This window comes from Barbatula barbatula (assembly GCF_947034865.1).
Source record: "Barbatula barbatula genome assembly, chromosome: 20".
NCBI lineage: Eukaryota > Metazoa > Chordata > Actinopteri > Cypriniformes > Nemacheilidae > Barbatula > Barbatula barbatula.
The window spans coordinates 9,065,748-9,078,066 of NC_136783.1; the positions used below are offsets into that span (position 1 = coordinate 9,065,748).

Genomic DNA, 12,319 nt, shown 5'->3' on the forward strand with positions numbered 1-12,319 from the left:
ATGTTAGCATTCTTTGCCTTGCAAATCTCACATTCTTGAAGTATATCCGCCCCCACAGCTCCACCCTAATGCTCTTTTCAGTCCTCCTCACGCAGACTCCTCAGCAGCCTGCATACAGTGTCGACACACTGGCCTGCCAGTTGCCGTGGTAACTTGACATGTCTCCATTTGCTCTGATCAATGAAAATGTTGCCGTCACAGGCGCTTGGAGCACTGCCGTCTCTCTCTCTCTCTCTCTCTCTCTCTCTCTCTCTCTCTCTCTCTCTCTCTCTCTCTCAAGATGGAAAACACAAAAGAAAAGGGCTGCTGAGGTGCTGGGTGTGAAATGCCAGCTGTTTTCTTTCTTGGCCTCTCTGGTAAGGGTTAAATGATCGTTCATGTTGCCAAACAGGCCAATAGGCATAATTTAATTTGAGAGTGAAACAAGTGACATGTGTCTTATGTGACATAGATAGATACTCAAACGATTCCCCGTCATGGTTTACAGATTTTGCTGAGTCTACATTCCTGTCAGGGACAAAGGGTGTATTTGTATTTGGTGTATTTGTATGATAGAGATGTTTTTACGTCAGACCATGGAAAGCTGGAAGCATATAATAGATGCAACGATTTACGGTATTCAATTTCGTTTAAGACATGTGAACCATGAATAACCACACATAGGCCTACCGTAAATATGTCAACATTCATAAGTTATGCATTAACCATAATTTATGCAAATTCAACATTGAATACATTTATTGAATAATTTTCAAACCACTAAATCTATTTGTTGGATTTGCTCTGCTGGCAAACACACCCTAATAAGCTTATATCAATGTGAATACTGGTATTTATTTGATGAAGCAAATTAAGAGTGAACAAAACTATTTGTAATGTGTATACAGTAAAAGTATAGCCATACACCGCAGTTGTATTGAACTGTACATCACAGGACCAATTTTTACCGGAAAAGATTCACATTCTATAGCATTGCAGAGGTGGTTTACATATGGTCTGCAGGAAGTGTGATGTTTGGCAAGTGAGGTACCGAAAGGTGCAAACTGTGTTTTTTAAAATAAAAGCTATAACACCACCAGCAGCTGAAGCATCGTCAGATCAAAGGACCACCATCTTCATTAAACATTTTGAAAATGTAATTAACTTGAGTTTAATCAGAATGAGTAAACTGAACACCAGGTGGGGATGAGGGGAAAGAGATCTTCCAGCATCTGGGTTTTTACACCTGATGACAATTGCATTGCAATCTTGTATTTATTTTGAACAAACAAATATAATAATTATTTGCAAAAACAGTTAATAAACGTGAGCATCTGAGTATGGGTTTGAGAATTTTATATAATAAAAAACTGCATCCTTACCTAACAAATCTATTTTTACTTTTCCTAAAGCTGAAACTCTGGAAATGTTCAAAATCCATGTCAATGTGCCACCTTGCAAAATAATTGACGAACGGAAGCTCTGTGATTGTGAGCCTAGAACCCCCCCACAAACACACACACGCACACACGCACACACACACACGCGCACACACACACACACACACACACACACACACACACACACACACACACACAAACACACATATAGTTCTCGTTAAAATGATAAATTGCTTCACACATGAAGCCCCCACTGCTCAGCCCTGGTTACCATAGCAACAGCCAGATCTCTGTTAGTGCTTTTGCAGACTTGATGTAAGTTGGTGATGTTGTGGGCATCACTCCTGTTTGGAAAGCGTAGGCGTCAGAGTTTTAGGTCGTGAGACCAATGTGGGCATTTGAATACCTTCTAGTCTTTGAGAGGTCGTGGAACACACCGAGGATTTGGGAGGCTCCAAATAATTTTGGAATGGGCTAATAATTACACGGATTCCTGCCCCATAACCAATAACTACTAGAATTACATTGCATTGTAATTCATTGTCACTTTCACAATCTGTCTTTTTTTTCTGTAAAATGCTAAATGTGACCCTGGACAACAAAACGGGTCAGTTTTCCGAAATTTTGATTTTTACAACACGCGAAAGCTGAATAATTAAGCTTTTTATTGATGTATGGGTTGTTACTATAAAACAATATCTGGCGGAGGTTCAAACGTTTAAAACTCTGGAATCTGAGGCTGCAAAAGAATCAAAATATTGAGAAAATTGCCTGTGAAGTTGCTAATCAGAGTCACTGTAGTAGGACATCCACTCACAAAAATAAAGTTTTGATATATTTAGTGTAGGAAATATCTTTACTTAAAGGTGTAGAGTGGGATTTATAGCGGCCACTAGCGGTGGGTTTGAGAATGGCAACAAATCTCTCAGTCCAAAGTCGACGGTGGCCACCACAGTACGAAAAGATGTCGTCGGCTGAGACAGGGTGTCTTCTCATGTTGAGAAAGAGCAATGTCTTATTTGTTACATAAAATAATAGGTCTGTGGATTTTAAGTATAAAAAGAAAGATAAAAGTCAGGCAGGACATTTATCGACCTACGACCTACATGAATATTATAAGACTTTCCAGCAGAGAGAACCGTTAAAGAGAAAGATCGTCTAAAATCACCCCAGATGAGATTGCTTTGATTCGGATCATAATGTGAGCAACATTGGTTTGTCAGTTTGTTAGAAACAAGATAAGTTGTTGTTGTAATATAGCTGTTTAACGGAACAGTTTTGAGCGTCATCGTTTATCTGGAGGCAGTGTGCTGCTTGTATATACTCTCGTCGTCTTCGCTTATTTTATTAATTTGCATTATTATTTGTGTGTCTTTAGCTATGATTATAGGGTACGCGGCCCTGCGTAGGTCCGACGCACAAGCTTTAACTGAACTTAATGTATTACAAACATAACGGTTCATTACGTAAGGTCTTTATACACCTCTGAAGAAATAGTTTTGTATATTATATTGCATTTCTGTCAAAAGATCCTCCTAAAAATCCCACATTGCTTCTTTAATATCCTAAAGATTATTGGTATAAAAGAAAAATCATTAATGTTGACCCATACAATTTATTTTGGGCTTTTACAAATTTTTTTCCTGTGCTACTTAAGACTGGTTTTGTGATTTGATTATATAAACATTTAAAAATAAAATAATTTAATTGAGTTTAAATGCCGGTAATATGTAAGACAAACTTTTAGTTATATTCCAGAAAACGTTGGGATTTCTAAATTTTTAAGGCTGTCAAGATACTGTATTTTAACTGTGAAGCAAGAATAGTAATGGCCAAAAAAGGATATTTACAGTATATTATATTGACAATAAGTTACAGAATGGTTTATCCAAAAAAACATTTTCATTTGGACTTCAGACAAGCAGAATGTTCATGGAGGACAGGAATAAGATCATTTATATTTAGTCTGAACACTGCATGGCAACAGAAAACCTCAGGTGTGGGAAGCTCTTTAGACATCATAGTTGTCTCACATATTTCTTCATTTTCATCCCTTGATAAAATAATTTAAGCATTAGAAAGAAACCTCCATTTGGAGATATAACAGTGTGTTACTAACATTCCTGTTGAAAAGACCAGATACGTACATTTCCAGGCTGAACATTTCTTGCTGGTTCAGTTAGTGAAAGGGACAGTTCATCAAAAAATGTGAAAACTGTCATCATTTATACACCCTCAGGTTGTTTCATTCCTGTAAACATTTCTTTGTTCCAATGAACACAGAGAAAGATATTTGGAAGAATGTTAGCAATTTTCCATTCTGGGACAACCTCCACTGCCATAGTAGGAAAAAATATTGTATGTTTTTGTTCAGTTGAACACATAATGAGATATTTTGAAGAATTTAGGAAAACAACGATTTCTTGGGAATCTTCCTACTATGTTAGTCAATGGTGTCACAGAACCGAAAACTACTAACATTCTTTCAAAAAAATGTATTTGTGTTCATCCGAACAAAGTAATTTTTACAGGTAACATACAACAAAAATGTTAAAACTCAGAGGCCAAATTCATGTTTCGAAATATTTTACCAAAGCGTTACGTTAATCTGCCAAAAACATGCCATATATTAATACTTGAATTAATTTAAAATTAAGCCATTTTTGTATTACTATTAAAGCATTTATGTTAAAGTAATATGGCTTTAATATTAACAACATACATTACAGAAACTAAGTCCAGAATATACAAGCAAAGCATGTATTCATCTTCATTTACAGCAGCTTGTTTATTATTGTTATTTACTTTGTCATTTATTTTCTCTTTTTCATAAACCGCAGCAACAGCACAAAGCATCCATTACGGACAACTACTTAAAAAATAGTCTGTAGCAGCCCAGAGCACCGTGAAGAGAGAGAGAGAGAGCTGACACACAGAATTCAACCGCACTGACAGCTTTACATTTACATTATAACACATTTCAATTCTTCACTGACAAGGCAGAAGTTCCACTCTTGACAACATTCACATGCATCAAGTCAACCTGGGAAACAGACAAAAAGACCGCTAACTATCACATATCAATCCCAGAGAGTTGATAGAAATTCTTTTGGTGATTTACACCGGAAAATATTGTTTCTTTCGGCCATATATATTTATGACACATAAAAAATTCTTCAGATGAATCCTTTTCAGTGAATCCTGAGTCCAGTTCAATGAAGCTTTTAAGTTCGCCTCTTGTTAACACAGAAAGAGATTTAAAGACAAATGATTTACAGTTTAAGTGCTTGTTTGAAGTGCTTCCACACTTTAATAGTCTGCAAATGTTCTGTAGATTCGTGAACTGTCCAGAGTGCCGTTTATCAACGTTTTTAAAGTCAGATTGCAAGTGTTAAGTGAGAGCTGTATCCTTCATGAGCTAACAAAGCATTTAAAACCAATTTTCACATGGCAATAAAATATAGTCTAATATCATTGTATCACTACAACATACACTTAACAATCGTGCATGAACACACATACACAGAAAATGAGCTCAGCCGCACGTACATTTTTAAAAAGGGTCGGATCACCCAAAAACTCAAATTCTGTCTTCATTTACTCACCCTCAAGTTGTTCCAAACCTGTATAAATGTATTTGTTCTGATGAACACAGAGAAAGATATTTGGAAGAATGCTTGTACCTACTATGTAAGTCAATGGTAGCCAAGAACTGTTTGGTTACAACCATTCTTCCAAATATCTTTCTCAGTGTTCATCAGAACAAAGACATTTGCAGATTTGGAGAGAGAGTGAATGATGACAAATGTGATTTGAAATGACATTTTTGGGTTAACTGTTCCTTTAAAGTCAAGTATGAACTGAAAAAGAACAGCAATACAAACAAAACCAAACCTTATATTACAGTCTGCCTTGCACTTTTGAGAATACGAAGGTTATGAACCTTTAGATAATGTAGTTTGGCTTTCATTTTCCAAACCATTGTGCTCATAAGTTTACAGAAGCAGTATCTCCTGAAAGCTCTGCTGATGCAAAAGTGCGTCTTTAAATAATCTTTAAATCCAAATGATAAAAACAATTAAGAATGACACATGTTGAATGATGTCCACCACGCATCTGCAGTTGTGCTCACGTGTTTCACTGTCACACACGCCTGCCACTTTGTATCTTTTTGTAGTAGTTGTCCTGTTCAGTGTGGTTTTGAGCACTCTCCCTGTCCAGAAGAACCAGAGGGGTCTTACGACGCAGACTGCGACCCTCTGAGGTTTGGCCCATTGGAGGAAGTTGAGGAGGAAGCGGTGGCTGCGGTGGCATATGATCGGCATCGCTGACGGATGAACAAGGAGAGGCGCTCCTGACGTTACGGTAACTGTCACGATGTTTAAGCTCGTACATCTCGGGCATGTTTCCGTCAGCGGACCCCCTCCACTCCCAGGGGTTATTGGGGTTGGAGGTCATACGGACTACAGGGTGGTGAGGGGCGTGGGCATCCACGGTGATGATGCCTGAACCGCTGTCACGTTCTGAGGCGGTGCGATTAGGTGGCGACTCCGTGCCTGTGATGGATGATGTTCCAGAAGAAGATGAGGTCTCGGAGGATTTGGCCGATCCAGATAAAAGTCCCTGTTGCTTTGACATGGCAATGACATGCATGATGCGAGGTTGATTCCCTCCTTTTATGGACGGAATATTAGCACCGCTCTTCTCAGTGATGGACTGCCATTTGGCCCGAGTGCTGGCGCTTTTCGGGGACACGGGTGGAGGTACTGAGGGTTGTCCTGGGGGTCGAGGGGTCATTACAACTCTAGCTCCGGCTGGTGGGTTAGCTGGTTTGGGGGGCTGTGACGCAGATGCATAGATGGAGGAATGTACACTGTCCTCCTCTGTGGTGGTATCGTCGCCGCCGTCAGATCCCTGGTCGCTGGTGTCCTCGTCTGGCAAGCTTCCGCCTCGCATCTCCATTGACTTTTGCTTCCATTCGGACACCAGCTGCTGCGACCTCATGGGGTCCAGTGGAATGGGCACGGGAACCGTCACCAGACGTCTCGTCAGCTCGTCTGGAGCTGTTGCGCGGGGCAGAGTGTTGCTGAAAGTAACCATGGTCTCCTTACCCATAGGGCTGCGGGGTGCCAGCAGCTCCACGTCCACACTGGCCCTCTTTAGGCTGCCCAGGGAGGTTTTCTCACGCTGTACGGGACGGTTCAGCCCATCTAAAGATGCTGGAGATGTAATTTCCTCATTGCTTTCGGATGCATTGCCTTTGTTGTAGACAGAGTCGTGACCCCGCTGAGCAAGAGCCCTCAAAGCATCTTTCTGCAGCAGAGGAGGATGCGGGACGGCTGCGTCCTCGGGAGATTTGAAGTTGCCAACAGCATGGAAAGCCTGGAAAATATTTCAATTGATGTTTATTCGTGTAATACTTCCAAAATACATTGGAAAAACATGTGCAGGATAGTTAAGAGACAGTCCAAAATTATTAACTATTACTTACTATAGGCCAGACTCAATTAAAATAATAATTTTGGTTTAATTATGTGAATTGCTGACAACATATAATATATATATATATATATATATAAAACTATATTGCAAACTAGAAATATACAGTACATAAGAACGCCAGTCACTCACCAGGTACGCAGCAATACCAGCGCCAATACAGAACCCAACGTAAACATCGATGGGGTGACTGCGGTACTGAGTGATCTGAGTGAGACCCGTCAATGCAGCCGCAATGGCAAAGGCAAACACCAGGACGGGTTTCAGCAGCTTGGTGCTATCCGAGATGGTTGAATTAAAGTACATCTAGAAGAGCGCAGAGTGACAAAGGTTTCTGAATGTTTAACACAGATTTACAACACATCCCCTTGCAGCTTTTGACAGCCTGACAAGCGTAAAGCGGGAAGCAGCAGCAACTTATCTTTTGTTGCATGAAGAGGATCCAAGTACTGAGACATGTGAAGTACTTACCTATTACCTATTAGACCTTCACTAAATCTGTTACTTGCATAACCCTTCGTTTTTTATTTGTATAATACTGTTTTGGTTGTTTTTTAAGTTGAATATACAGAATCACTTACCATTTTGCTGTATTGTCTCAGTGTATGATAGAGAATATACCACAAAATCTATATTTATTCAGTGTTCTCTATTGTTTACTGTAAACATGCCAAAACACACTCACACTGAGAGGGAACTGAAAAGGACTTACTGAAATATAAACAGCAGCAAAGGAAGAGAGGGTTGCATGCTGGGAAGGGAAGGTTTTCCTGTCACAAAGGAAAGCAAACATCTAGAGTAAGTCTAGACCAAAGATGCGAAAGAAGCTACTGTCAAACATTTAAATGTTGGAAAACAATTGATACAGGTGAGTACAGAGTTCCCTACACGGGAAGAAAAACACGGAAGGGAGAACAAAAATAGAGATCGTACAAGGTTGGAGTTAATAATATTAACAGGTCGGGTCATATTTTCACACAATTTAAACATGATATTACCTGGCAGACAGAATGGCATGTTGATCCTGACCAGAGCAGATGTCTTTGGTGATGTAAGGGTTCTTTTCACAGGACACACCTGGGACTGTATAATTGGGTTTGCACACTGTAAGAAAGAACGGCGTGTGATAGCCAGTGGCCAGTTGGATGACATCAGTGACCAATGCTGTCGCACACAGACCAAAAACATGAACACCTAGAAACAGAGACAAATGAGAAGAAACGAAACGTCAGTGACTCATTTTATTACCTCCATTTAACACTTTGTGCATGACTCATGTGTTTGCATAATGTGTATCTACAGCATTCCTGCACAAAAATACTGCAGATTGCTGTTTTGTTGCAGCTCATAAACCAGTGGAAATAGAGTTACATACCGACAAAGCGAACAGTTCTCCGAAGGAAAGAGTTAAAGTTACAGCCGCCAGCATTGATGCTGCCCTCAATCCCTGGGCGGACCTTTAGTTTAGACTGCATACAGTAGAGCAGACCCTCACCCATCATGATCTGAACACATGAAAACAACAAAATATCTGTTTTTGTTCTGTTATCGTAAATTGAATAGTATTTAATATAATACACCTGTTCGAATATTAGTAGAAAGTAGAAAACTATACTTTTGGGAACATCTGAGGTTTAATAACCAGAAGGACTTCATTGGATCTTAAACAGGCCCTGTAGTTAGTATTTAATAGTTATTATTTTAATTGTCAACTGGATACTTTTGGAGAGGCCCAAGAAAAATATGGGAGAAGTTTCCCTAGCCCCCCCGGCCTGGTCTTGAATAACATATTGTTTCTTTAACATGATAAGTTGTTGGGTAAAAGAAAGGTAAATCTAGGCTGAGGCTTGATTTTTTTCCTTTTAGAAATTGATTTGATTATAAAAAAGGGCTCTTAATGTCTGAATGAATTCAGATCTGAGTGTGAGTTTAATTCGAGAAAACTCTGGTCTTCATCTTGGTGTATAAATGCTTTTTTCTAAATGTATACCTTTTTGCAATAACCTAAAATAAAAAGGCTGCAAAACTTAACAGTACCCCATTATGGGATACTGTTTTTGAGGCGGAGCAAGTTGTTCTGTTCTCTATTAATCAATCACAGTAAAGTCTGTAGCCTATTTACAATGAAATTTGGATTTCATGTTGACTTTGACACGGTTGTTCACATTTTTAGAGTCTAGCTGATTAAAAGAGAGAAAGTTTTAAGTGTTTTATCTCACAGACGCAGCGGGGCCAGCGAATGCCAGACTCAGAAGCATGAGCAGAGGTATGAGTTCATCGCCGCTGTCCACATAGGGCATGCTGAGAGAACGGTCATGGCAGCGGAATCCGACCTGCGCCGGCTGGAGCACATCCGTGAGCTCCAGGAAGTAGAGTGAAACCATTGAGGAAGCAACAATGGGCAGCTGTGGGCCAGAGGAGGAAAATCTTAAATACGCGTGTAATTCCAGGTTTATAACTAATTCATTACAATGTAACAAACAGTGATTTCCCACTATGCTGTTTTTTCCATATACCAAAAGACAATAAAGATTCACATAATTTGCAACAGATCAAGATAAGAGCATGGGTTAATTACTGGCTGTTAAATGTCAACTAAAGGAACTGTACTTAGGGGGCTGACAGTGTGCTAAAGTGAATTCACAGTAGCACGCTCAAGCTGACTGTTATTATGTATTTTCAATTATGTCTCCAAAATACAATAAGAACACAGATTTGTTTGGAGTGTGTAATGTAATTACTAGAGACATTAATTGCTCTATTGAAGTATTAAACTGGTGATAAACAGTGGCACGTACCTCTACGAAATAGAAGCAGGGCAGCAGCGTGAGGCTGTCTTTGGGAGGTTTTTTCTTGATTTTTTCACGTGCGGTTATCATGTTGGGTTTCTGAAGCTAGATGGTATTCTAAGAACACATAAGTTCATTTAAAAAAAACATCAAATAGCTTGAGGGGTACCATTTGTGACATATTTCCTTTTTAAAAAGCGTTCTCAGCATGTTAGCATTACCCTGATAGCAAACATACACTGATGTCTCATTTACATCTGCAAGAATAATTTTATTGTTTACTCATCTCTCTGAGACGTCTCTGAGACGTCTCCTTTCAGATGTCATATAGACATCTAGATGTCTGTAAGATGTTTATGATTTTGAATGTATCTAAAACTACTCTTTCTAAGATGTAATGTTTTACACAGCAGAAGTTTTCCAGATCTCCAGATCGTCAAAAGACATCTTACAGAAGTACAGTAGGCCTACCTGTGCTATGCGGGTATACATACTGTATTGCTTTACTTTACAACTACAATTTTCTCCTATTTTTTAGACAGAAATAATTGCATTACAGAGGTGGATTTTCATTTTAGAAAGCAATGTGGACACACCTGGACGCAATATAAGTTATCAATATTTTTGGTTGTTTCTCATTGAAGACAATCCTTAAAGCCACAATATGGAAGAATTTTGTTGTGAAATATCCAAAAATCACTTGCACAAAGTGATATATAGCATGTCATGCAGTTGTGTACTTACAATATCCCGAATGTTCCCAAGAATGTGCAAATCCAGAGAAATTCCTAATAATGGCCCGTCCCTTGTCTCCCTTGTATCTGTCGCATATCAGTGACTTAATATAAGGTGCTCCGCAATACCCTCAGTTTCCGGATGTTGAAACTACGGCAACACGCAAATGCAGAAGTGGTAGCATCTGGGACGCAGAATCTTTTGTTCCGTTATTATGGATCACGATTACTTTTTGGTGAGTAAAGGAAACGTAGCATTACATTTCACGTTTCTTGCAAGCTAATTCATTACGATGACATAAAATTCATTCAGAAACATTCATTACCTCGTACGTGAACATGATGGGCGATCTCCATACGCCTCTGGATGGTGAAAACGATACCTCCCATAATTTCACTCTCCTACATAACGTCATTTAGCTACGCCATTTGATGCTGTTTTGAAAGTGCACCATCTAGAGGTCCAAATTTACATATTGTGGCTTTAAATAATTCTTACCCAGATCACAGGTACGTCTCTAAGATGTCTGCTAAAGATCTGGAGACCTGGAAAACATCTGCTGTGTAAAAATATCTGCTAAACGTCTTAAAAAGGCAGTTTACATACATTATAAACAAAAAATCTTACAGACATCTTCTAGCTGTCTATATGACTTCTGACAGGAGACGTCAAAGAGACCTACATTAATATAGATCGCCTTGCTCCAAAGTTAACTTCCTGTCTGCGATCGGTTATAATATAACCATTTATTTTATATTTTATTGATATTGATCATATATAGCCTACTAATATTATACGTTAATTGTATTCAATTAAATAAAAAAACGAAACATTCGTAGATTCTTTGCGAAGGTCTACTGGTAGTAAAGTTTGGGCCACAGAAAGTTTGTTTATGCTTTTGCAGCTGAAGCAGTCTACATAAATAGCCTCACAAATGGCAGCTACGGACAAAAGTCTACCACTTTAAAATGCAGTTATTGTACTAAAACAGAAAAATACAGAGCTTCAGTATTTTTAGTAATACTGAGATATCCTGCAGGAAAAATTTAATCATTAGGATTTTCTCATTTGAAACAGATTGAAATCATCCTGAAAAAATGTATGATGACAGACTGCTTGCCTTAGACAATATTAAATAAACATATCCTCGCAGAGTATTCTCAACCGAACATAATGAACAAATGTTTTTGCAGGCTATTGTTTGAGCGAGCAGTAAGAGAATAGTGTTTCGCGCTCTATGCCAAATCAACGGTGACTAAACAAGACAGATTTGTCCCAAAGACACTTTCCATCTCTCAAGTGGCAATAAGCGAGGCTTTGCTGAAATGTACATGGAGCCTTTCAAAAGTAGGAGTTCTGTTTATCTCCAAAAGCTGCATAGGCCTATGCCTTCCAGGCACAATATCTCTGTGTGTTTTTTCAGTGTGTGTGATTTTCGAGGAGAAATCCATGTAGAGCTGGGATTTTTCACAGCGTGAGGCTTTGACTACTGAGAAACTTAAACTTGACTTCGTTTCTCGCATCAGACCCAATTGTGTGTTCATTTTTCTGACCCTGGTGTGGTGTGTCCGAAAGGATCCATGCAAAATTGACCCACGACACTTCAGAGCGATGAGTGGTGTCGATACGAATTTCAAGTCATGATAAACAGGTCAAGGCAAGTCATTTTACACTTGAAGTTAAGAGACTCGGGAAAAATGATAATGTCATCAGATATAAGAATTGATGTGCACATCGGTTCCGCTCATGTCAACACGTCACGCAGCCACTAACGACAATCACGAGCGTAAACAGAACCCTAGACAGACAGACAGACAGACAGACAGACAGGAATTCCTCGGGTGTGAATTAATTGATCAGATGTGTCAGAAAATTGTAGCCTACTGACTGCAGCCGAAACGCCTAGCGATGTTTTGC

General features: G+C 39.2%; 1 protein-coding gene across 1 annotated transcript; it reads right to left on the reverse strand.

The window, feature by feature from the left end:
* Positions 1-5,522: 5,522 nt before the first annotated feature.
* Positions 5,523-9,784, reverse strand: plppr3b (phospholipid phosphatase related 3b; the record flags this gene model as incomplete). Its single annotated transcript, XM_079483786.1, has 7 exons — positions 9,677-9,784; positions 9,098-9,283; positions 8,254-8,383; positions 7,877-8,072; positions 7,591-7,648; positions 7,011-7,184; positions 5,523-6,761 (listed from the first exon to the last, which is right to left on the reverse strand). The coding sequence occupies exons 1-7, from the start codon at positions 9,755-9,757 to the stop codon at positions 5,523-5,525; spliced, it is 2,064 nt and encodes a 687-aa protein (XP_079339912.1). The 5' UTR covers positions 9,758-9,784.
* Positions 9,785-12,319: the final 2,535 nt, after the last annotated feature.